This window comes from Oryx dammah, unplaced genomic scaffold (assembly GCF_014754425.2).
Source record: "Oryx dammah isolate SB20612 unplaced genomic scaffold, SCBI_Odam_1.1 HiC_scaffold_15, whole genome shotgun sequence".
In the NCBI taxonomy this organism is placed as follows: Eukaryota; Metazoa; Chordata; class Mammalia; order Artiodactyla; family Bovidae; genus Oryx; species Oryx dammah.
The window spans coordinates 38368327-38395076 of NW_024070199.1; the positions used below are offsets into that span (position 1 = coordinate 38368327).

Consider the following 26750-nt stretch of genomic DNA (forward strand, 5'->3'; position numbering starts at 1 on the left):
TAGAAGGATGACTGGAGTAAAAGGCAACCCAAGACAGCTGAATTTCAGAAACCTGACTCCCTTCATCCCTGGGATCCCACCAACAGCGATCATATGACAAAGGAGAGGTACAGAGGACACTTCTCTACCTGAAAGGAATGTTCCAGCAGCCAGGACAAGGGGCTGCTGCAGTGGCTGTGAAGGAGAGAATGGCGCCTGCAGTCCCCTGAGCACAGAGTGTCTGGGATGCTGCAGAGCCAAGCAGGAAAAGAAGAGCAGAAACGAATGACTCTTTCTTCTTAGACTCTACTTTATTTGGTAAAACTCAGAAACTAACCACCAGTTCACGCCCCCCCACCTCCTTCCCTCTGAAGAAGGCAGTTCCCCAGAGACAAAAAGGCTGTGGCTTGGAAATCATCCACCATCTGCAGGTCTTACCCTCAGGCAGCCCATGGCCTGGTGGTCAGCCCTCCAGACCCAAAGCCCTCAGAGGCAACAGAAGAAAGCGAAGGAAGCTCTCACCTCAAAGACAACGAACCCCTCCCACCCCACCTCCCCCCTACCCACAACCCTCCCCAACCCCAAACCTAAATAAAAAGATAGTGAGGACAATGCATGAGTGTGGGAGACACACACACACACACATACACACACACACACACACACACACACACACAGAGCTTCCTTTCAGCCAAAGAGCTGCAAAACTGCTCCCTGGAAGGAGGACAATTGGCTGCACCAATCCAGGCTTGGTGGCCCAAGGTGATGGCTGGAATCATGTGAGACTGGTAAAAATCCAGGGAGAAAATATTTCACCATCAGCCCTTGCCCAGGTCTCCAGTGAACTGGTTTTCGTTCTACGAAATCCCCATTTCCACGCAGGTAGGCTGTGGCTTCTGGGGCTTAGGGACAGGCTTCCCATGGCCGAGAGACAGTGGCAGGGAGGAGGAGAGCAGGAGGGCAAAGCCTTCAGAGAGGGTCTGGGAAGGGATCCCTGCCCTTGGCTAATGGATCCGAGTTAACTCCTCCACCACCTTGATCAGGTCATCCGCAGTGGCCTCTCGCTTCATCCCGCTGCCATCGTCATACTGCAACGAGGAGAGGAGAGGAGGGGAGGCCGTGAGGGCTGAGAGCGGGCTCTCCCTCCCTGGGGAAGGGGACGCCCACAACGGTACCCTGCGCCACACTGCCATGGCAGGAGCGAGGACCCATCACCAGAAGCCCGTGCTTCTCCTTGGGGGTCCAGGTGAGCAGGGTCTGCTGACAGCAAAGCTGCCCAGAGGCTGCCACCCAGTATATACATCCACCTCCATCTGGCTGTTTGCCAGAGGCAGCACCTCCAGTGGGCAATACCCCAAACTCCAGCACCATGGAAACTCCTCTTCCCTGTAGGATCCTGGCCCTGCCCGTTCCCTAAGGATGTGCCAGGGATCCCAGACGTGCCCGAAGATGCCCTCGTTGCTAAAGTTACAGTGCTTGGTGCCTGGTGGGGGAACCCACGAGCCTCAGCCTTATCTCCTTGCCCTTGGACACTACCTTTCCATGTGGGTAGAAGAAAACTTTAAAAAGGGCTCTTGGCACGTGGGAACCAAGGGAGAGGAGGCCTCCTGGTGTGCCTGGCCCTGCAACGGATTTAAGTCACTGGCCCCGGGGCTGCACCCTGCACAGTGGCGCAGCTCACCTGTAGGTTTGCCACAACTTCCTGCATCTTGGGCCGGCTGATATCCAGGAAACTCTCAATCAAGTCACCATCGATGAAGCCGGTGGCTGGTTCTGTCTTTCGTTCAGTATGAAAGGATCTCCAAGTGGACAGATGAGTTAAGGAATGTGCTGATCATTTGGAAGTAATAAATACCCTCTCCCAAGTTATCCCTACCTCTGTGCACAAGACCATAGTCTGAAGCAATTATCAGGAGGAGAACAGAAAACAACAGGTTCAACTAAATATCACAGCTATTTGGACAGTTTTGCAATTTCAAAGACCTATAAACCGTTACCTAATCCAATGATCCTCTCAACTGGAATAATTGTCAAAATAACATTTTAAAAATTACCCCTGCAGCCCAGTGGTTAAGAGTCAGGGCTTTCAATGCCGAGGGCATGGGTTTGTTTAATCCCTGGTCAGGGAACTAAGATGCTGCAAGCCATACAGCAAGACCGAAAACAATTAAAAAATTAAAAATTTAAAAACAGATAGAATACACGACTCTTAGTTCAGAGCATGGGCATGTATAGATTTTTTTTTTTAACAAGTGCTCCACGCGAACTGGATGCTTGCCTAGGAAGAACCGCTCTTTAAGCCTAGCCTTCACAGATTAATTACCTGAGGCTCAGTGAAACAAGAGATGTGCCTAAAGTCCTGCGGGTTAGCAAAACACCAACAAGTCAGCCTACCTCCTCCCTCCTTGGCGAGAGCTGGTTCATCCTGCCTTACAACAGACTTAGCAGAATCCCCTCCAGAGCCCGAGGGCTCCTCGTCCCTCTCCCATAATAAACAAACTTCCAATAGTACTTGGATCCTCATTGTCCAAGGGGCTGACCCCTGGGCTTCTGGAATTTACAGCTTCTTTGCTTTTCCCCTCCTTTTCCATTTAGCCTCTCTAGCGAGGGTCCTCAAACACTGCTGCCCCAACAAGATCTCTGAAAGGATGTTCTAAGTTGTGACCTAAACTTAGGTCTGACATGCAACGCCAGAAGGGTCAGAAGCAGACACAGTGCATGAACATCAACGTACATTTTCAAGATGAACCAATGAAACTGGGAGGTAAGTGCATGCGGGTTCATTATACTCATACAATTCTCTCCACTCTCGTGTGCTTGAAATTTTCCATGAGAAGTTTTTACGTAGCCTGTTCCCCATTGGAATCTAGTCAAGACATTTTCTAGAGCGACAAACTTCCAGAGGCTGCTCACAGTAATGTGCCCTCTGCCTGGGCCAGGCCATGTTTTTGAGCAAGGGGGCACCTCTGGGAAGGATATAAGGAGTGCTCAATCTTGCCCACACTTTTGATGACTTTATTGAGTCGATTCTGCATGTCCAACAAGAGGTTGTACCAGCTCTCTGACAATGAGGTCACCAGGCCTAAGGAAGCAAAGGGAATCGAAAGCTACAGGGTGCTCCAGAGCCCACAGCGAGCACTGCCTGCCAAGGGGAGCCCAGGGAGGAGGACGGATGAGCCGGCCACTGACTCTCAAAAACCCTGGGAAGGAGGGCCGCGTGGGAGCACCCCCCATGGGGCCACCCTTACCAATCATGCCATTGACCGTGCCGAAGAGCACCGAGCCCTGCGTGGGCGTGGAAGTCTCGCCCAGGTTCTGCATAACCAGAGAGCCGTGGCAAAAGACATTGACGAACTCGCCCAAGTGGAAGAGCCCAACCTCCTGGAGGTGTTGCCGCTCCTCGTCCGTGGTGGCAGCGCTGCAAGGGGTGCAAGACACTCATGACCCAGGCCTCCTGTCCCCCCAGACGGGGCCCCAAGGACTGTGTGCAGTGATGGACAGACTCCCTGGTGGGCCCACCCACTCCACAGAGGAGCTGGCCTGAAGAGGCTCATCCGTCTCTGCAGCCTGATTCTCTCACAGATACCGTTTACCCCTGTGAAGAGGCACATGCGAGCCTGTGAGGGCCCTGTGTCCTCACCTACCACAAGCCACTCCCACAGCTGGCCACTCACCTATCCTTCTGACACACAAACAAGTTAAAGGCATTTTCAGCCCCCAGGAAATTGTCATCATCCAAGATTTCCACAGCACTCATCCAGTTGGGGTTAAAGTCTCGTGCAATCTTCAAAAAGACAAAATACAAGAGGGGAAATACAATCAGCAGTTTGCATGCAAGCCAGTGCTGGGACTCGGCCAAGTGCCTGCCCTGCCTGTGTTTAACAACCGCCCCTCTAGAGAGAGTCTCCCCTTTGCCTGGCCAACACGGTCCTGAAACAGGGCCTACTCAGAGTTCAAGTTGGGGGTCTCTAAGAAGACTGAACGGATGCACCATGTGTGCTCCAGGGATGAGGTTTCCGCCCATGCTGGGCTTCGTCACCCCTCACCACCAGCTTAAGCAAGCCGACTGCCCCCACCCCCCTACCTCCTCGAAGTTGCCCTCCATGGGCTTGTAGGCCAGCAGCAGCACCGAGCGCATGAGGTCGCCCACCAGGATGAAGTCGCCCTTGGTCTTCAGGTAGAGCGCCATGATGTTGTTGTAGTGGTTGCACTCGGTGCGCAGCTCCTTCTCGGTCGTCCACTCATAAAGCCGCACCTGGGGGCAGGGTGTGAGGGCGGGCAGCGCGTCTCTCTCAGCCCCGGGGCCTGCCATCCGCTGCACCACTTCCCCAAGTGCAGCGGGGGCTGTGAAATGCTTTGCTGTGGAACTTGCGTGAGCGTTTGTAATTATATATTCATGAAAGATGAAAACAGAGTGAGCACATGAACCAATACTACAGAGCCTTCCTTTATATTAGAAAAAAAAAAGTCAGGATAAAGAAAAATACTAAGTAAATAGTAATGCAAGGAACACTATAGAAATGACAAGAGATGGTTTTGTGACTTAAGTCTGGTAACTGTCTACAGAAATATCTCTAGAAAGAGAAGATCCATTTCCAATTTCCTGATCAGAAAGAAGATCACCTCCCACCAAACTGCCCTTTCTGAACCCTTCTCAAAACACATACATCCCTGGCACCTTTTGATGTACATCCAATGAGCAAAGAAAATAGAACAGAAAAGTCCAACAGAAACTTACTCTAAAGAACTGGAGCCTCTGGCCACCCCTCTACCCAAAGGGGAAAAAAATACCCCTTTTCTCTTCACTGCAGTGTTTCTTCAGTTATAACCATATCTCCAAAAGAACGAAGATGCTTTACGATCAACAGACAGATGAACAGATACTCAGCACAGCCCAGTCCCAGCAGATCCTTCAGGGTCTAGGCAGCCCCACCCAAACCTCTGCACATACAGACACTCCTGGGAAGAATATATTAAGCCATGATTTCTCAAGATGTGTCCAAAGAACCCTAGCTCCACAGGTGTGCACTCCAAGGCTCACTCGTAATAATCACAATGGCTACCACACCTCCTGTTCTGGGTCAAGTGAGCCCAGAACACCACAGATTAGGATAAGCCCAGTTGGACTGGGCTTCCAGACTTCCAAGAGTGTGGTGAAGAAGCGGCAAATGCAAGTAAACATTCTGAGTCTCATGAGCCCTTCCAGCAAATTATGAAACCTAATTGTGGGAACCCCTAACTGAGAAGCAAGTCAGACAGAAGTGTGAGGAACACTACTTGGGCTGGGGTTTGCATAAAGACAGTCTTGTGGGACCGAGCCCTTGAATCTACGACAGCTGACTCCAACTCTGGGCAGCTAAAGTCAGAATTCAAGTAAATTACAGGACCCCCAGTTGGAAAACTGATTGTCGTAGAGATAAAAACTCCTCACACATGGTGTCAGAAGTAGTGTGAGCAAAGATACAATTTTCCCTTACTCTCCAAACCTGCCCCACTCAGAGAAACACCATCTCTGTTACTCAGGCCAAAATTCTTGACCCTTTATTCCCTTCTCACGACTCATCTTCAAGCCCTCAATACTAACATCTGCGGAATCTGACTACCATTCAGCTCCTCAGTCAGCACACACTCCCAGCACCGTCCACTGCTCCCTGGGTCATCACCAGGGCCTCTGAGCTGACTTCACTGCTCCTACCCCTGGTCTTCTACCACCCTCTCCAAGATGTGCAGTGAGCTTTTCAAAATGTAACTGCAGGGACTTCGCTGGCAGTCCAGTGGTTAAGAACCCACTTTCCATATAGCAGAAACCAACACAATATTGTAAAGCAATTATCCTTCAATTAAAAATAAATAAATTTAAAAAGGAAAAGAATCCACCTTCCAATGCAGGGGACATGAGTTCGATCCCTGGTTGGGGAACTGAGATCCCACATGCCGTAGGGCAACGAAACCCCCCCACACCACAACTAGAAAGCCTGCACCTACAACAAAAATCCTGTGTGCCACAACTAAGACTGGACGCTGCCTAATAAGTAAACCAGCATCTTTTATATATATATATATTATACATACTTATATAAAAAAATTACAGTCATGTCGTGCATTTGCTCAGACCCTCTAGAGCTTCCCATCCCCTCAGAGTAAAACCCGAAGTCCTGACAAACCCAAAGCACACAGCCTATCTGGTTCCGCACGTGCTGCCTCCCGGCTGCCTCTCCGACTTATCTCCCAGCACCCAGCACTGCCTTCCCACACTGGGTGCAGGCCGGCCATGGACTCCTGTCACTTGTCTTCTTCCAGATCAATGCATGGCTGGCTCTCTCCTTTCCCTCAGACATATGCCCAAAAGCCATTGTGCAAACTCTCCTGAGCATATGACAAAACAGCGCCACCTCCCTGCTCGTACTGGAACCCTGTCAGCTTCTTGTCCCGTTTATTTTTCACAAGGTACTTCTCATCGTACATACACACATATATTCTATTTGCTCACAGGCCCCAGGAGGCTAGCTCTTTGTCCAGTTCATCTACTGCTACATCCCAACTACCAGAACAGTGCTTAGTATACTTCAAGTGCTCAGTTAGTACTTCTTGAATGAAAGTCAAGTTAAAGTACTTAAGGGGACGTCCCTGCTGGTCTAGTGGTTAAGGCTCTGTGCTTTCACTGCAGAGGGTGCAGGTTAGATACCTGGTCTAGGAATTAAGATCCCACGTGCCGCGCAAAGCACAGCCAAAAAATAAATAAAGCTGCTTTTTCTTTGGAAAAAAGAAAAAGAAGTATTTAAGCAATGCTTTTCCACTCTTGATCTTCTCAGAATCTTTCATATGCTACAATGCACTGAGAAGCTTCTAAGCGGAAGATACAGGATACAGCAAGTCCCAAATTTGTTTGACCGTGTATAGTGTATAACTTTTGGGTTTTTTTTGGCAAGGGAGGAGGTGAAGTCATGCCAGAAGAAAAGTGGAGAATTTCACAGGCCTAGTAAATTTCAGGGGTTTACTCAGGATGAATGCAGTTTGGCCCATTCTATCCCACACAGATGAAATATTCTCATGCCATGACACATTCTGAGTGCAGGGACTACAGTTCTTACCCTCTTGTCAATTCCCACAGAACAATATGTACAGGGCTTCACAGAACCAAATCTGGTGTCTGGTCCAACCCCAGCTCTCCATATTCCCAGCTCCATCCTCCATACTCGCTACTCTGTTACCCTTAAAATCATGACACACATGCAGTTCAGAAAATGCAAGGAAACCAGGCTCTCTGGACAGAGGTGTGAGGCCTGAGGCCGAGGCCAGAGGGAGAAAATGCATGGGAACCAGGCTCTGTGGACGAGGCCTGAGCCTGAGGCCAGAGGGAGGGCTCACCGTGCTGTTGATGCTGGCTAACAGCTTCCCGTTAAACTCTACCATGGAGTACACGGCCCCCTTCACCTCCTTTTCAGCCACAGTCTGTAATTTTCCTGGGGGAAAAAAAGATACCCTTCAGTCTCCTTCATAAGCCCACACTTTAATCAGAAGAATCTTGTGCTTCCCTCCCACCCACCCCCGGCTCTAATTCCCACCCCTCCAAACCCCTCATTTCAAAGCAGAGAATATAGAATCCATATATACTGGGGTTAACCACCTCTAGAAGTGTGGGCCCCCACATAACATGCAGCGATTCCAGACAGCGCTCAGGTTCTGCTTCCCACCTGGGACTCCAGATCTCCCCTCAAGATGGAGACCAGACTCCACCTCAGCCATCTAACCTGAGGTTTGGGGGCTGACAGCTAGTCTTCAGAGCCATCATGGGTAGGGAGCCAAGTGCTGATGCTGGGAAGAGGGCCTAAGAGGCTGAGTAGCCGAGTGGAGTACACTCCACGGAGTCCTACCAGAACTCCTAACTCTCATTCTGGTCGCCCCTCCCTTTCTCTTCCTTTCAAAGAGTGAAAAAGGAAGAAAAAAGGGCAGATTTTATTTGTGCCGCTGCTCATATACTCCAAAATTCATTTAGACCATCAAGAGCTTAAGAGAGAAACATCTTGAATCTTGTGTCACTGCAATTAACCCAAGTTCTTCTGCATAACTAAGGCTGAAACCTAAAACTGTCTGTCTGCTTCCTTTCCCAGTTTTTAAATTTCTCAAAAGCCAGAGACTGTGTCCACTTACCATCTGAATACTGAAAGACCACAATACGACCCTGCTTGGGCTCTGCCTCTTCTGGGTACACCATGGCCGTGCCCACAATGAAGTATGTGTTGGGGTCTTTGCCCAACTTGCAGGAGACCAGGCTGAGGGCATACTCATTCTGCAGAAACTGGTGGGCATGAAGCACTAGAAGAAGAATAGTAGAGAGGTGACTGACTGACGACCCCCACGCACGTGTGCTTCTGCACTTCTGTGAGGTCCACAGCCCAGCCTGGAGCATAGTACAGAAGGCATCTGCCTCCTGCTGTTCCTTTCTCCTCGCCAGCCTATTCTGATGTGAGAAGGCCCAGTACTCTGAACTCACAGCCATCTCTGAGGCCCCACCCTTTCTTCTTCTCCTAGGATAATCTGCCAGTGTCTATCAAATTCTGGAATACAGCAGAGCCCAGAAGAGCCTAGCTTAGGGAGGACGTAGGTACACATGATAGAAAGAGCTCATTTGCACCTTCAAAGGTGTGCTGGTCAATGATAAGGAGGTTATGCACCTCCACCTCTTCTCCAAAGGAGGTCTCGTGAGGGGCTGTGCTGCTGGAGAACAGCTTGCTGGAGCTGACGCTGCTGGACAGGGCCTGGGAACAGAGAGAACACACATCACCCCTCTCAAAAGAACGGGTGCTGGGACAGCAGTGTGAGCATCAGACAGGATCAGAGAACAGAGGCAGAGTTTGAACGAGAAAAACTTGAGGCTGGCCACCCGCACAGAGCCCAAGTGCAAAGGGCTTCAGAGAGGACACAGGGACTGAGGCTAAGGATCCAAACTCCATATGGAATTGACACAGCAGTCCAAAACACCGCCAGAATCTAAGGGCATTTAAGAGCACTAAAACAGTGATGCTAAGTCAATCAAGAAAGCTAACAAGAAACCTAGGAGACCTAATAAAGTGACAGGCTTCCACCTCTCTCAATGGGAAGGGCAGGAAACCACTGCGAATAAAAATGAATACATAAAGACCTACTCTGGATTAAGGGAAGAAGTCAGACCACAGATGTCTGCAAGCAAGAAAGGCAAAGAATACATGGAATAAAACGACCAGCTAACATCTCCACTGGGTCTGTGATGTGCGGCTCTAGACGGTCCATTATCATTTCGCAGATGATAAAACTAAAGCTGCCCAAGGTGACAGTGAGCCACGAACCCTGGAGCCAGTTTTGTCAGACTCCAAGTCCCACGCTCTTACCTACTGCAAGACGCTGCTACCCATACCCGACACAAAGTATCCAAAATGATGATAAGAGGAGAGGAATTATTCATCAGGTAAGGGCACCAAGTAGCAGTATCACTGAAGCCACAGTTATTCAAAGTTCTTCTCAAGTCTCTACCGCCGCCAAATCCAGCTCCCTACCTATTTTTTTAAGATTTTACTGGAGCCCAGCTATGCCCACCTGTTGTCTACAGACACCTTTGTAAGGGCCGAGGCAAGTAGCTGTGACTGTGACCTGCAAAGTCTAAAGTATCTACTATCCGACCCTTTCCAAACAGTCTGCCGCTGCTCTCACACCACTGTTCTTTGTCCACTGCCCTCACCTGGGTGCTGGCGCTGGGCCTCAGAGCAGTTGTGCCCCCACTTGTGTCCTGGACTTCGATGCGGCTGGAAAGGACCCCGAAGCACTGGGACACCTCCTGATAGCAGATCTTCCTACACAACAAGCATGGAACAACAGGGCCCCTCAGGAAAAGGCTGAAGCGCTGCACGCCAACCCCAGGGCCCCCTCCCCCGCAGCTCCCCTGCCCTGCCCCTCACCTGGGAGATTCATATAGGGGAACCGTCCGAATGTGCAACTTCTGGATCTCATCGATGGTGCCAATCGTGAGGGTGCTGTTGTTGGCCAGTGCCAGGCTGGAAAGAAGGTTCTGGGTTTAGACTGAGTACACCCAAGGAAGAAAAGGATTCTATGAGGCAACTCCATAAGAGGAAGAAAAACAAGGCAGAATTACACTAGTTTACTACAGGGCAGTGATTCTCAACTACAGCTCTCTGTTAAAACACACCTGGAGATCAGCCCCACCTCTCAAGATTTTATTTAATTGGTCTGGTTGGGCCTAGGCTGAGATTTTTACAGCTGTCTGTTTAACACTAACATGTAGCATTCGGATATAGAACAGTGATTCTCGAACTATCAAACCACGCTGGCATCAAAATGACCTGGGGGGCTTGTGAAGCTAAGACTGCTGGCCCTGCCCCTGGAGTTAGATTTGGTGGGTCCATGGGCGAGGCGTGAGAATGTACATTTCTAACAGAGTTCCCATGTAGTGTCATGGCTGCAGTGAGAGAGCCACTTTGAGAATCCCTGCTCCAGGGGAACGCATAATGAATCTCTGCCACAGGGACTCTGAAACTTGACCAATCACTTGAATTGCCTAAGAGGTTTTCTAAAAATACAGATTCAGATCTGGGGTCCAACCCTAGATCTACCAAAGCAAACTCTAAGAAAGATTCAAAAACAATTCAGCACATTTAAAAGGCTTACGAGGTATTTCTACTGCAGGTCTGCAAATCTCTGTTCTACACATCCCATCTCAGCCAGTCACTGGCTTTGTCACTGGAGAAAGGCTGCAGGGGAAGGGTCATGATGCCTTCCATCCTGGCTCTCACTGAAGAAAGAAAAAGAGGCTCACCTGTCAGGATAGCCATCTGAATTGAGGGGACACATGTAGTTCACTTCCTTGAGGTTGACATTGGAGAAGACCAATTTGTGGTTGCTGCTGTAGATGACAGTGGGGCGGTCGGAGCAAGCAAAGACGTTGGTGGTTGAAAGAGAACGGAAAGTTCTCAATACCGTGGGCTGGGTGCCCAGAGTCACCTTCTTACGGTCGCTCAACAGGCCTACAGAAAGAACAGCATCAGGAGAACAGAAACAAAACAGGACAAACAGCTGGACTGTGAAGGTTCGAAAGCTGCACCCCGAAGCTAAGCACTCTGCCAACTCCAACACCCTGGATTCTCCAAAGCGCCCCTCACCTGATGCGCTAGTCTCACCTGTCTCGATGTTGAGCCCAAAGTAGAAGAGTGCTCCGTCTCCCAAGGCACAGAGTAGGTAGTGGCTGCTCTCAAAGGTGGTCATCAGGATGGAACGGGGAATGATCTCTGTGAGAAAGACGTACATTGAGCTCTTGTTCCAAATCCTGATTCTGATCCTAACTCAGGCCTTTAAAAGAAACACCCTCCTCCCCACCAAAAAAAGAAACACACCTCCACCCAGCATCTCTTTGTGCAGTAGCTCGAAAGAGGGCAGCTTCGCAATTCGGGCTGAGATGTCTGTCCAGAGGCCGATGGCACAAAGAGGGGACATTCCATTGCTGTCTCCTAGAGGGGTAATGTCCAAGCAGGCCACTTCGTGTTCCATCTCTGTGTGGCTAAACAGAAAAGAATATGGCAGAGAAAGGACTCCAGGGATCAAAGAAGTCCCAGAGAAGAGGGGAGGCAGAAAGAGCGGAGGCAGAAACACACACCTGATCTGCCGGAGCTCCTGAGGATGGATCTGCAGGTAGTAGAGGGCCCTCCCCACGGCGACTACTACCTGGCTGCTGTTGCAGGAGGCCACGCTGATATTCTTGCCCTGAGGCTCCTTCCACTCACTGACGAGTGCTTTGGGCTCTTGAGAGACCAGCCTCACAGATGCTGAAGTGATCTGGAGAAAAAAGAGCCATGTCTCCAAGCCCCTGCAGGGATCTGCACAGAGGTGAGAAGGTGGTAAATGCTGCCCTCACGGAACCCTAAGAATAAGGTAGGAAGTCCTCCTCTGCTATATAGTTAGATTTTTCCAAGTTCTGCAATGACTGATTACATGAAGATGTCATTTTAAACTGAAGCCTTGAAGAAGACTGGCTTCAAGCAGCTTACAGCTCATATACCTACAGCCCGAAAAAGAGAAGGCATGTCCTGTTTCACTCTGATTAAGGCTTGGGTATCACAAATGGCACCCTATGGAAAGGTATCGATGGAGTTTTTCTCAACCCCAAAATCAGATCTCTAAAATATCCAATTTCTGGGAATTCCCTGGTGGTCCAGTGGTTAGGAGTCTGCATTTTCACTGCCGAGGGCGCAGGTTCAATCCCTGGTCAAGGAACTAAGATCCTGCAAGCTGTGTAGCACGGCCAAAAGAATTTAAAATATCCAAGTTCTTTACTATGCATGAACCATTAAAATCACATAAAATTCTTCAGTAAATATCAATATATCTTATTTATCAAAATTGAGTTTCTACTTAAAGACCTTTAGAACTATAAACACTATGGGAGATGCAGAAAAATACCACAAGCTATTACTGATACTAATGAACTACAGTGGGATTACATAATACTTCCTAGAGTTATTAGTCTTTCCATTTGGTAAAGAAGCCCATCATTAGTAATAAGTAAGCTGGCATAAAATAGGAAATCAGCTTTTGAAGGGTCTGGTCCAGCCCAAATTACAAAACCCATGCAGCAGCGTAATTTTGAAAATTTAAAAAAAAAAAAAAAAAGAGGAAGGTCCTTGAATAACAAGATATGTGAGCTGGGGCCTGAATTCAGGTCCCAGTTAGAAAACACTGACAAAGCACCAAGTCAGGATCTGGGCACTTCCCGCACTTGTTCAACAAAGTGACAGACCTTCCCTCTGGTTTTTAACTAAACCCAGCTCTGCCTGTTGGCTAAAAGGAAGACCAAGAGAATAAAACGATGGAGACAGTTCAGTAATCCTTAGGCCCTCAAGTGCTACAGCCACGACAGGCAAATACTGCCTCTGCTCAGTGTGGAGAGCAGCTCCCGAGGTGAGGAGGGTGTGCAAAAACCAAGAGCATCACGGTCACTCCCAACTTAAGCCTGCCAGGTCCTGAGAGGTGCACAGAAATCAGGCTCTCATGGCTAACAAGTACAAAGGGCTATATGATCCTCATTATCACAAAAAAAGTTAAAATAAGTATCTGAACAGAGTTAGAACTCTAGTTATAAGTAATACACTGGAAGTGCTATCAAAAGTCACATAGGGATGGTAACATATGACTAATCTTTTTCTTCTTTGTGCTTCTCAGTATTTTCCAAATAAATATATATTACTATTAAAATGAGTGGGAAAATGTGTCTCAGATGACAGGATATAATTAGTGCTAAAACAATATCACCCTGCCCCCCCACCAAAAAATATATATTATACACAATGATCCCATCCATAATAGAAAATGTAAATAAATACAACATACAGCCATCCCTCAGTACCTGCAGGGGACTGGTTCCAGAATCTCCAGTCAATATCAAATGCATAGATGTTCAAGTCCCTCATATAAAATGGAACAGTATTTGCTTATAATCTACTCACATCCTTAAGTGCACTTTAAATCATCTCTAGATTATCTGTAATACCTAATACAATGTAGTGTTAGTCGCTCAGTCGTGCCCGACTCTTTGTGACCCCACGGACTGCAGCCCACCAGGCCCTTCTGTCCATGAGATTTTCCAGGCAAGGATACTGGAGTGGGTTGCCATTTCCTTCTCCAGGGGCTCTTCCCAACCCAGGGATCGAATCCAGGTCTCCTGCACTGCAGGCAGATTCTTTACTGACTGAGCTACAAGGGAAGCTACAATACAATATACAATGTAAATACTATATAAATAACTGAATACATTGTAAATGATATGTAAACAGTGGCTGGTGCAAAGCAAATTCAAGTTTTGCTTTTTGAACTTTCTGATGCTTTTTTCCCCCAATTTTTAATTTTTTTGGCTGCACCGAGTGGCTTGCAGGATCTTAGTCCGCTGACCAGGAATTGAAGTCCAAGTATCGAGTCCTAGCCGCTGGACCTCCAGGGAATTCTCACCCCAAATACTTCTCATCGTGGTTGGTTGAGTCCATGTATGCAAAACCCACAGATAAAAAGGGCCGACTGTACATACATTTGCAAAAGAAAACTAAAACTAAAAGGAGTAACTCCAAACTTAAAAAAAAAGTTACATTGCTCTTAGTAATGGGTGATTGCTGCTGCCGCTGCCAAGTCACTTCAGTCATGTCTGACTCTGTGTGACCCCATAGACGGCAGCCCACCAGGCTCCCCCGTCCTTGGGATTCTCTAGGTAATTTCAATTTTTTTCCAGGCCTTTTTACATTACTTTTAGAGCCATAAAAATTGACTTTTAAAATTCAATGGTGTTCTGTACTGCACTCCAGGTCAAACTGATGCATAAATGGGGCCTGCTCTTTCCTCAGTTACTACCTGGATAAGTTGTTGATGAGCCACGTTGCCACAGAAGAAAGTCTGCTGATCATCCACAAAACCCATCAGTTCGGTTTCTTCCACTTCTTCTCCATTTAACATGAGAACTCTGCAGCAGAAGGAAAGGCTGGGGTTAGCCGGACCAGCTGCCCCACCTTGCAATCTTTACATGGATGCTTGGAGCTGACTCGTCTTACCTTGTCTGGCCCACAAAAGAGAGCACCAAAGTGTCATCGGTCTCCCGGTTGGGATCAGACCTCAGTGGCCACAGGCCTGGAACACAGATCAAAGATTAAGAGGCACAGCACGGACCAACACTTGGCCATGGTCTAAGGAAGGAGCAGCCTAACCCCACAGAAAGAGCAAGAAACTCGGAGTCAGTCCTAAGATGAAATACCCACTCTGTTCCTCCCTGGCTTCAAGACACTGAAGAAGTTTGGTATTTTTTAAACTGTTTGAGCTTAATATTTCAAAGCTTTTCATTTGGGGGCTAGGTTAGAAGGAGAGGTATGGGGTGAGACTATATTGATTTTGGATGGGATAATTCATTTCTACGACTCAAAGTCAAAATTTATTTTTTAAATATTTAATACAGAAGTCTCACTCCTATACTTCTACTAGCCCCCAAATTAAGTAAACAATAATAATTTATCCCTCCAATTCTTTTCAATAGATAAACGCTGTATTGCAAGCCAACACAGTAGCCCCTCACAAAGCGTCTACACATTTTTTTTCGTCTAATATATGTCTGAGTCCTTATCAGAACCAAACAGTTCCTTGTTTTTGATCTCTGCACAGTATTTAATTTTATGGACGTACTAGTTTACTAGCAAGTTCCCACCGATGGATGCTTTTCCAGTATTCTGCCATAATATACAATACCACAATGAATAATCTTGTATTTATGTCATCTTATACATATGAAAGTCTATGGGTCATATGCCCAGAACTGGGCTTGAAGGGTAAATCAGCTATAATTTCAATAGACACTGCCAATGAGCATGCCCATTCCTCACAGCCTCACCAACACAGACATTGTCACACTTGGATTTTGGCATCTGGTGAAGAATAGTATCACTATTTTGTTTTGATTTGCACTTCTTATTATAAGTTAGGCTTGTTATCTGTCCATTCATGTACTCTGTCAATTTGGGGGCAGGAAGTTTGGTGGTCTTTCTAGAAATTCTTTATCAATTAGACAGATTAGGACTTTGTGTATAAGATGAACTACAAATGTTTTCATCTAATTTACCATTTCTTCTAACTTAGCTTATAGCGTTGTTTCTGCCAAGCAGAGTATTTTATGTTTATGTTGTTGAATTTATCAGTCTCCTTTTGGCTTCTGTACTGTTGACTCAGAGTCTGAAAGACTTTCCCCACTGCAAAATTAGAAAGGAAATCACCAACTTTTTCTTCTAGCTTTTGCATGGCTTCATTTTCTCACATTAAGTCTTTGATCTATTTAGATTCTACACATTGTGCAGTGTGGACCCAAACTTATCTTTTCTCAAATGACTCCAGTTATCCCAATACTGTTCATTCAAAAGAATCATCCTTAGCGTACTGAGCTGAGATACCGCCCCTATCCTACACTAAAGCCCCATATACAATTGTGTCTATTTCTGGACATTTGAGTTTGCTCATGGGACTCCTGCCTATTTGTGCACCAAAACCACACTTTTAATTTTTAAGGTTTAACAGTCCTTTTTAATATCTGGTAGGACTAGACCCACCTCATTGTTCTTTTTTAAGTTTTTCCTACCTTTCCTTGCATCTTCTGCTTCACATTTGGACTTTGACTTGTCCAGGTCAAAGAAAAAAAAAAAAAAACCTGATACTTTTTATTGAAATATATTTTAATATAAATATCAAAGAGAGAAAAAGCTTTATAATATTAATTTATAAGACCTTACCATGTCTTTTTTATTTGATCAATCTATCCTTTCAATCCTTTAAGAGTATTTCCAAGTTTTCCTTAAATAAATTTTGCACAATTCTTGTTAAACTTATTCCGTGGTATTTTATCTTTTTATTGCTATTGTAAATTGCCTCTTTCCCTCTACTACACCTTCTACCTGACTGTGTTTTTACATGAAAGCTATTGATTTCAGTACATTAATTTTATATCCTACCTTAATGAGTTCTTACTGTCTCTAGCTATTCAATTAATTCTCTTGAGTTTTGTAGTTTTATGATCTCTTCCTAATTCATATATCTTTTTTTAATCTGTTCTCATCTTATTTTTTATATTCTATTTTTTTAAGTTGTGTTGTATATACTACTTTGAATTAATTTTTGCCTTATGAGCCAATCTGATCATCCACTTTTTATAATAGGTGATTTCAGCCTGTTTACATTTACTGATAGTAGATATCTGATATATCAGTTACTCATACAGATGTTTGACATTGAGTTCTATCATATTATTTTAGGTTATGTCTACTGTTTGTATATTAAAAAAGTCTTTCACTATGTAGTCTGTCTTTGATCTTTTTGATCATTAGAGTTCTCCTGGAATTTAGGAAGATTTGTACTTCTGTTCTAGAAGTTACCTTTGATATATACCTCGTTCTATGACATTCTCAGTCTCCTCTTTCTTTAGGGATTCTATCAGTTCCCTTATATAAACAACATTAAATTTTCCACTAAATTGCCCATTCCTCTACTCCATTATTCAATTTTGGTCAATATCTTTTTTTTTTAAGTTTACTTTGAAATCTTTAAATACATTTAACCTTCCACCGCTTATCTGGCATTAAAACTTTTTTTTTCTCTTCATTTGATTTGCATTCCTCTAGCTCCCAAGCGTCTTCATGACATGTAATGAGGCCAAAGTCACTCAAATAAGATCTGCATCGTATGTCCACCGAAAGGCTACCTTTGATGCCTGGCAAGTCAATGCTGGCATGCTCGTGGATTCCAATTCCATTCCGGATGATTCGCAAGGAACCTTCCTTGAATGCCCCAGAGCAAGTGACCAGCTGCAAGTAGAGAAAAGGTTTCTAAATAACCCCCTCCAGAGATGTGGCAACTAGACTGATGCTCAGAAAGTAAACAAGGTGTACCTAAATCCAAGCACCCTGTGCTGGGGAGCTAGGTTTGAGGATGCAGAATTAGCAGAGGGTAACCTCTGCTAATTGCTATTGTAAATTGCAATTGCAATTTAAATTGCTATTGTAAATTGCAAAGTGTCTCAAATTTATCAAGCAGATAGGGCGCCCCAGTCCAAGAAGCAAAAGAGTCCTACCACTGCTCCCAGCAAACTTGTTTCCTTCCTGGGATCCTAGTTTACTAGAAAGTACACAGGATCTGGGGGCAGACACACTTGCCCTTTAGTAGTTACGTGACATTGGACAAGTTGTTTAATCCTTCACAGCCTTAAGTTTCCTCACTTCTGAAATAGCCAAGAATCCATATCTAAAAGGGTGCTGGGGTGATCAGAGATAATGTATGTAAAGTGCCTGGCAGACCAAGATAGGCACTCAATAAATGGCAGTAATTTTTGCATTTTTGGAATTAGTGAGTAAGGCTCTCAAAACTTATCTGGAGTGCACATTCCCCATTCAAGCTAAGCAGACCCAGGACACAGTTTGAGTGGCCATACCAACTATCCCTTTCCAGGATGACCCCTTACCTGTCCCTGCCCCTGCCTCTCCAGGTCCACAACACACATGTCCACAATGGGTCCTAAATTGGTAAAGGTTTCCATGGCCACTACGTAGGAGCCTTGTTCATTGCTGTCAACATTGAGCTAAAAAAGAAAGAACAACTTTAGTCTTAGAACGCTCCAGATGCACCCTAGAGAGATAGTTATCATCCAAAAGAAACTCAGCCCTACTAGGTCTGCCTTTCCTGTGCTCTACTGGATGCTTCCAGAAGGGAAATGCTGACTAAGGGACATGGGTATCCTACCGGTGACCCACTAACCAGCCAGGAATTTCTAATCTGGCATCCCATGGATGGATTTCAGAAGAATAGTTTGGAAATTAATGTAAAATGTTTGCATGCATTTTCTACAGAGAAGGCTCAAATTCTCATATCCTAGAGGGGATAAAGTATATTAGACTATGATCTATTTGAAGGCAGAAGCTGGGTCTTGTTCACCATTGTATCCACAAAACCTAACACACTGCTGAATGAACATTTAGGACAAAAAGCTCATCAAGGTAGGATGCTACATCAATCAAGCAAAATGGTGTATAACAGGGATATGGATGAACTGAAGAAACTCTGAGTGGCAACAAACACAGGGGGAAAACTTGATGAAAAAGCAGTGAAGACTGCAAAATAGAAGCCAGAAAGAAGAAAATGTCTTCTCACCTTCACAAGCTGGGAATCACCAAGGCGAGAACCGACAAACACAACACCATTGTCAAGGTACGTCAAGCACTCGGCAATAGAGGTCTAAAAGAAAATCAGTAGCATGAAAGACACCAGGAAGTACTTCACAAGGGATCCAGACACCATCCTATCCATCTCTCAGACCTGTGCCTAGAGAAACAACAACTGCACCCATGGTCCCCAAAACAAGTCTCCATTTCAAATCCCCAGGTAACACTCAATGCATTAACGTTTCTAAATCCCTGAAGTTTGTGACTCTTCCTTTATTGCATCCCTATAGTCAGAAACATATGTAATTTGTCTTGCAGGTGCCTGATCTAAATGATCATTTTAATCCCAACAGCTCCGAATAGCTAGAGACCTCTAAAATTCACTGAGTTGTTCTTAACAGTGCTATTTTGGAATGTCCTCCCATAAATGAGTATCAGCCCTAGATTAACCTTTAATTCTATAGTGTATCTTTCTGTTTCTCTTTTTAATACTTGAGCTAGCACCCCGCTGCTTGTGAGATTCTCTAGAATCTACTCATTCCAAAACTAACTCCCACAGCAGGACTGAGCATTTGTTGTTCGGTGTCAACTCATGTAATTCCCAGTTGCAGTTTGGGACCACACATCTGGGGTCACCAGGCACCTAGCAGAATGTAAAAGAGTAGGGACAAGGCCCACCTCCCCAAGGAGTTCCACACGGAGATCCTTGAGGGTGACGGTGCCATCCATCTGTTCCTCCTTCTCCAAAAGCAGCATGAAGAGCCGTCCTTCCATGTCTCCCAGCAGATAGCGAGAGCCATTGGGGTCCACTCGATTGTGACACACAATTGTGCTTTGCTGCCAAGAGGGAAGACACAGTCATTAGATATAAAGCATCTTCCACATCAGACAGTAAACTTTAGCAGACCATTCCCTTTACCAAATCCAGTCACTTCATGAGCAAGGAATCCACTCAAGTCACAAAGGTGACCACAAACGGGGACGTTTGATTCTGAGGACAATGTTCCAAGGAGCTCAATATACTTTAACTGTTTACTCACATATTATTCTACTGGAAAACAAATATATAGAAGAGGAAACAGCTGTAAGTATTCCCTGGACTATGCTACCACAGATTTTGTTATTTAGCCTCAAAAGATAAAAAAGCATGTAAGGCTTCATTTTTATGACTCAATATTTTAAGGTGAATTTTTTTATGACTAATGGTTTAAGTCTATATGTATTTTTCACTTTATTATTTTACATGCTTTGTGCTCTGAAGACTTTAACATTCAATAAAATTACCCGAATTTCTCCTTTCTTCAGATTACACCAGTGAATAGAAAGGATAATCTGAACTTTATTCTCTCTCCCTTAGTTAGCAAGCAAGCTCTTTGTTAGCAAAACCAAGCCACTCTCTCTCTGTACTCCCAGTGACTGACACAGTCTCATATACACAGTGAATAACGTGACAGTTATGAATCCCCTTCTGACCAGTGAGGGGGGAAGGAGGAAGAGACAAACAGAAGGAAAAAAAGGAAAGGAATGCTGCTCACCTTAATGATGGGAGGGGCAATCGCCAGGTATTTGTCACCATTGTGATACGTGATGGACTCCTGTCCAATGATGATGGCGCCTCCGAAGGGCTCAGGGACTGCAGGAGAGAGGGCAGCATTAGAATGCTGAGCACCCAGAACCTGCCAAACCCTGAGGCAACTTAGGCACTGAGCCAGTTATCTCTGAGGCGAACTGGAAGATAATCATTATTTTAGACATCAAAGTCCAGGGAACACGATAACCTTTTTCTGAGATTCCTGTCTTAGAAATTGTAAGCTGCCCACTCTGTACTCCTGACAAATATTTTTACTGCCACTCTTTTGAAGTTCACATGGTCTGAAGGGTGGGGAGTCTTCCCAGTGTTCTTCCATATGCATTCTGCCCCTTTCTCTTCTAAACGTCTGATCCAAAAGTTTTTACTTTTTCCCCTTGTTCCTTAGTTTAAACTTGCCCCATTATCAGGGTTGCCATACAGAAGAACCAATTTGCACTTAAGACTTAAAATTTCTCTACTGGGTAAAACACACAACAATGTTGAGGAAGGATATAGGATAAACAGCAAAGAGACCTGGACTTCAGCCCAGGCTTTGCCAGTGAGGTACAGGCACAGGCAAGTCCCTCAGCCCTGTTTCCTCATCTGGGAAATAAAGGAACCAGATAAGATAAGCATTATTGCCTCTTTTGGATTTTAAAAATGTTTGCCAACAATAAAATGAGACTATTTTCCACGTGCCACTTGGCAAATCAATCTCATTGTCTTAGTTAAACCCACCACTGCAAAGAAAGGAAAACTATACTTTGAGGGGAAAGAGTGAAAAACAAGACAATCTTGAAGATGGAAATGCAAAAAGCAAAGAGAAGCACATTTACAGAGAGGAGACATAAGGGAGGGGTGAACAGTGCGTGTGCTCAACAGCACTGGAGCACGGAAATAAAGGGGCAGAGAAGGTGGGGAAGGAACAACAGAGAACTGGGGCAGAGCCTATTTCCTATGTCCCCCAACAAACCTGCAATCACCATGGAAGCTTCAGCTTCTACGTTTTCCTGTTTCCAAGGGCCCTTATTGAACTCCTTCTCTCGGAGAGACACCTCATAGGTTTTTACATGCCGCCCCTGAGGGTCCTAGGTGGGGAAAGGTAGAATCGTTAGTCCCTAGGAAGGGTGAACCCTGGGCTGGAGAAGGGTCCTGAAAGGGACAGCCCTGGATGCTCCTGTCACACCAGCCTCCCCATCCTTATCCATGAGCATGCTGACAGCCACCAGCTGGGCTTGGGACAGTCTGGGGAGACTGCAACTGAGGCCAACTGTTTCTAACAACGAAACCAACAAAGAGATTTAAAAAGTAAAAAAACGAACATGTCACACTGTATTAACCGCTACAGAAATATAATGTGCATATATGTACATGTGTGTGTATTTGTGTGTGTGTATTTCCTCTATTCCTTACCTTCAAGGAACTTACAAAATAGCTAAAGAGGAAAAACAAACACACTGAGAAGTAAAATGCATTTAACAAATTTTAAAACTTTGTTTGACACACTCTCAGACGCAGACTGATGGGGCGGCAGCAGAAAACAGACAGAGCAAGCAGCCCCTCTAACGTTGGTCACAGCTTCCGACCCTGTGTCACCAACACCACCGTCCCCTCCTTTTTCTGAGCCATGACTCACTTGAGACCTGGAACCATCGAAGTCACCTTTAAGAGACTAAAGGAGCTGGCCTGGGGCCAGGGGAGAGCAGCCGCATCAAAGGCCAGCGCAGGCTCTGGGAAGTTATGGGAGGAATCCGACAGTGTGTTTCAAGGCAGGGACCATATCTCAATCACGGTTATAGCTCCTGACGCACTGTGCATGACTACCTTTCACATGGTATTTTCCTTTTTCTGTTATCTTTTTAATTTTGGCCATGCCGCGGGGCTTGAAGGATCTCAGTTCCCAGACCAGGGACTGAAACCAGGCCAGGACAGTCAAAGTGCTAAATCCTAACCACTGGACCACCAGGGAACTCCCTCACGTGGTAGTTTTCAAACTAACTTTTGAGCACAAAACAGGAGAAAAAAATAATTTATAGCTGATGAGGATTTTCCCAGCAATGATTAGGAGTAAGACTCAACGTCACCATATGTTCAAGATGGGGTTTGGATTTGGGTCTCCATTTCCCACATATGGAAATGAAGCTCATTCACAACTGGCAGCCCTGAGCCTGCCCAGAGTCAGTCCTGAATAACCAACATCAATGTCTTAATGACTGGATATTTACAAAACTGAAGAAGGGAGAGAAATCCTAAATTTTTATTTCAGCTCTGATATTTAATGTATTATAAACAAGATTAAACAAAATCTCCAAAGCTGGTTTCAACCTATTCAAATGAACTATATATCAACCAGAATCAAAGCTGTAGCGCTCAGGAGACACTAAGAAATATACAAAAATACATCAGTATTTCCAATACTTAACACAGCTTTCAAAGTGTTTACATGCCCACACACAGTTCTTAAGATTTGGACTAAGCTTCCTTCCAACATTTATTCAAGCACATGCTACTGAAATAACCTCATGCTGTATGGCCCTTTGTTAAAAGGCTGAGATTTTTACCAAGATACAAGCATGTTAGTCTGGTGCTCCGCCACCCTGCCCCCACCCCCACCCCCTCAAGAGATCTGGCCCAGAGAACAGCTGCCCAGGATCAGCTCTACAAAAGTTTTAGGCACAGACTAAAATAGAAGTCCAGAGCCAGCAGTCATCAGAAAGTTGCATGCTGATCAAAGTGTACTTCTTCTTGGAAGACACATAAAGCATCCCCAAGACATTTTCTCACTGTGTGTAAAGGCAATTTCCAGATCATTTCTCTACAGCTAAACTTTAATAATCCCCTAGCATGCCAGTAAGTGACAAAGTATAAACTGGGTCACCCTACACAATCTCCAAGGCGCACAACCAGAGTGTAATCTCAGGATTAAAGCCTGCTACAAGCCCCTGACTGTTTCCTGCCCTCACAATAAGTACTACTGTTCTCAAGGTGCAACCAAAACCTAACACACACTAATTGCATCATTCAAAACATTTCAGGACAAATACATTAAACACTTCTGCCCATTCTACCATGAAATCCAGACACTCTGATGAACAAAAATGAACCTGCCACTGTGGCAAACCACACTGCTGCTCCCTCTCCTCCTGCTCCAGTACCTGGTAGACAAAGCAGATGGTAGGTGCTTGGCAACCATATAAGAACTTGACGTCGATAACATGCAACTCCTCCAGGCGGATGTTAAAGGCCTTGAGCTCTTTATTGTCCCGGTCTAGTGGAATAACCTTGAACAGGCCATCATAGAGTCGCAGGCCAATCATTCGGCACTCAGGGTCAATGATGCCAATAATGCCCGTCTCTGAGGGGCGGCCAATTCGGTCCTGAGAAATAAAACTGGGGTTAGGGAAGAACCTCAACACCGAGGGTAACAGAGAACACTGGGTACCACCTTCCCAGGATGACTTTAGTAGGAGTGGTAGTAAAACGAGTGCCATCTTTTTGACATGCCAAGCAGCCCAAATGTCAGTGTGGGGTTTTTTGCAATACACTGAATCTCAGTGAAGTATTATTACCTACCTTATCCCTTGGTTTCTGAGTAAAAAAAAAGTGTTTTCTCCTTGTTTCTCTAACCACACAGAGAGAGCTGCCCCAGCACTTCAATTTCCTTCACTGAATCATGACAACCCTACCTGGAAAACTCTCATCAGCCTGCAGCAGCCACCTCACCTGCACATTGCCATGAGCTCGAGTTATGATGTCAATGCTCTCGCCACTCTGCTTATACTCCAAGATGCAGGCATTGTACTTAGCTGTCAGGATAAACAGTAGGTCCTTGTTCTCCCCCTGGAAACCAACATCATACTATCAAAATAGATTTCTTTTGAAAACAGGAATATCTATCTAGGCTTTCATCATTCCCTAAGCATATGAAATTCTTCAAGAATTTTCTTTTCTCCCTGAAAAAAATCCACGGTGCGTATGTATGTTAATAAACAACATGAGTTACACACACCCTAAGGGTGTGTACAAAAGGTCAAAACTGAAGCTGGTAAACATTTAGTCCACTTTCAAGATTCTGTATCTCTGCTCTACAAGCAATGTATTCATCTAGTTCCATGTCAGCTAATCTCAGTTATTCCACTCAAATTCTGAAAGATGAATGTAACGTCTCCTCTAATCCCTCCCAAGTAATTGGAAAAAAGAAAAGAACTGTGAACAAGGGAAGCTCAAATGCATCTACCAAGTCTTTCTTACTTATTAATACAGGCCCCAACAAAGTGAGTTTTTGTTCAAAGGGTTAGAATTTAAATTTTGAACCCACTGCTTTCTTATCAGATTCAACAAGCACATAATGAAGCAACATGGTGGCTATTTTGAAGAAAGCACTCGGGTTATAATAACGATAATAATTCGATGGTAAGTGACAACAGTGAATGCTCATATGTGCTAGGTGCTACTCATCTTCACAATAACCCAGAAGACTGGGTACTGTTATCCCCAGTTTGCAGATGCAGAGATAAGGCTCTGAAAGGTTAGGTGACACCCAAAGTTAGATTTAATAAGGAATAAAGTGTACTGCCCTAACTCCAGAGCCTACTCTCTGAACCACTATGATAGCCCACAGGATGGTGACCCACATTTCAAACTGCTTTCATATCCTCTCCTAAACAAGTCAACTTGACAAAATAAATTTCTTCCCCAGTGAATTTCTCCTCCTATCTCTTGAAACTTATTAAATAATATAAACTGAAATCTGCCATTCAAAAAGAGAAAAGTTTCTCTCCTAGGCCTTATTGCTCCCATCCTAAACGAGCAATGACATAAAACAACATAAACTCAACTACAACCAACAGTTCTCCCCTTGTTGCTGGGCCCAACCAACCCAGAGCACTTACCTTGGGCCTGAAAAGCTCCATGACAGCAATCTTCCCATACATGCCCACCTCTTTGACGGGCCGAAGCCCCTCAGCAGTGACCACATAGATCTCTAATCTCGTATTTTTGGCAATCAACAGGTTCAAGTCTTCCGCTGAAGTAAAGTGTCCTGCAAGAACAGATCCTCTAATTTTTGAAGCCAAAGCACTAAGTAATCCTATCACTTCTACCTAAAACCTCCTGAATTCTCATTTACTTCACATATTTCTCTGGCTCCTTCCATTCTCTCCCTTCTCAACAAATCCTCAAAGGGTCTCACTCCATACGTTCAAGAAAGCTACTTTCTTCATCAGACTAAAAAAAACTAGCCTGGGCCTAAGAGCAGCATGTCTTTCAACTGACAATGACTGTGAAAACCCTTCAGATGGCTCTGTGCCCTCAAATTTCACTTTTCCCATTGGAACGGCCGACTCATCCTCTAATTAACAAGAGATGCTGGAGAAAGTGTTCCTCTCTAGTCAGTTCCTTAGTTGGATTTTCGCAAAACCTTTACCAAACAGACCAGATCAAACAAAGAGAATTCTCAGAGCTTCACCTTAAAATATTGCTTTGTTTGTCCCGCCTGCCCTCCCAGCAATCTACCAAAACCCCATCCACACTCCTTAACCGCCTCCAACTCTCCAAACAGTAGTTTTCTTTTGGAATCATGACTAGAATTTACATAAAAATACAAGCTTGAGAGCTTCCTATTGTTGAAAATTTGGTTCGAGATGATTACTCCGGGGTTCTGGACATCTGTGTCCTTAACAATTCTTGCACAAACAAACAAGGCAAGCCCAGCACTGGGCTGGGCCATTCTAAATCCTCTTCCCCAGCAGCTTCTTCTTGTAAACAACAGCCTCAGGCAAAGCGGACTCCTCTCTTTCGCCTAAGTGCGGACACTCTTCACATCCCTGCACCTCCCAGGCTCTCCCACTTGAAAATTCGTGCCCCCAAATCGCCATCACCACCGCCCTTTCGCGAGGCCAATCTCGCGGCTCAAGCAACACGCACAATCAACTCATACCCCACTCTCTGTCCCACTGGGCCCGTCCCTGTCCTCGAGGCCAAGTGACCTCCGAGAACGAAAGTGGACCCTCAAAAGCAGCTTTGACTCCCCTAAAGGCGCTTACTCCCCTAAAAGGAGTGTGTTTAGGCAGCTTCTTTGAAGTCGGGGACTGCGGGAGGTCCTTCCGCAGCCAGCGCCTTTCATTCCCCGGGCCCGGTCCTGGCCGCGGGCTTGGTGGCCACCCGGGGGCCGCGGGCTTCCCTAGGCCTCGGTTGCCCCCAGCTCCCTCCCTCGCAGGGGTCTCCTGCCCTGGCAGCCTCACCGGTCACGCAGCCGTTCACGGCGGTGGGCTTCTGTGCCGTTACCACGTAGTTGTACGACATGTCGAGGCCTGGGGCAGCCCACTGGGACTCAAGCGCAACGATAGAGGGATGGACACGAGCGAAAAGACTGGGATCCCCCACCCGCGCGGCGAACTCCACTGCCGCTGTCTCCGCCCCAGAGACACGTCGCAGGCCAGAGCGACCGGGGCGCGGGGCATCACGGGACGGCCTCACCTGGCCTCTTGGAG

The 26750-nt window shown here is 45.7% G+C and overlaps 1 protein-coding gene across 1 annotated transcript; it reads right to left on the bottom strand.

Annotated features, from left to right (window-relative positions):
* Positions 1-269: 269 nt before the first annotated feature.
* Positions 270-26715, bottom strand: DDB1 (damage specific DNA binding protein 1). Its single transcript, XM_040255952.1, has 27 exons — positions 26502-26715; positions 25152-25300; positions 23983-24099; positions 23415-23636; positions 21233-21347; positions 20225-20322; positions 19368-19526; positions 18679-18762; positions 17993-18109; positions 17237-17339; positions 14556-14631; positions 14359-14467; positions 11621-11799; positions 11361-11524; positions 11148-11255; positions 10787-10994; positions 9912-10007; positions 9695-9806; positions 8615-8738; positions 8131-8295; positions 7348-7442; positions 4064-4234; positions 3654-3763; positions 3228-3397; positions 2959-3061; positions 1661-1784; positions 270-1067 (listed from the first exon to the last, which is right to left on the bottom strand). Exons 1-27 carry the CDS (start codon positions 26560-26562, stop codon positions 984-986), a joined length of 3423 nt encoding a protein of 1140 aa, XP_040111886.1. The 5' UTR covers positions 26563-26715; the 3' UTR covers positions 270-983.
* Between the last annotated feature and the right edge of the window lie 35 nt (positions 26716-26750).

What these genes read in the sequence shown, in the direction of transcription:
- DDB1 (XM_040255952.1), bottom strand. Translation starts at nt 26,562, where the DNA reads ATGTCGTACAACTACGTGGTAACGGCACAGAAGCCCACCGCCGTGAAC. An exon ending in GTGATTCCCAGCTTGTGAAG is followed by an intron (nt 18,110 to 18,678) that starts GTGAGAAGACAT and finishes TTTCTTTTTTAG; the next exon opens with CTCAATGTTGACAGCAATGA. An exon ending in TCAGATGGCTATCCTGACAG is followed by an intron (nt 10,008 to 10,786) that starts GTGAGCCTCTTT and finishes CCTTCTTTCCAG; the next exon opens with CCTGGCACTGGCCAACAACA.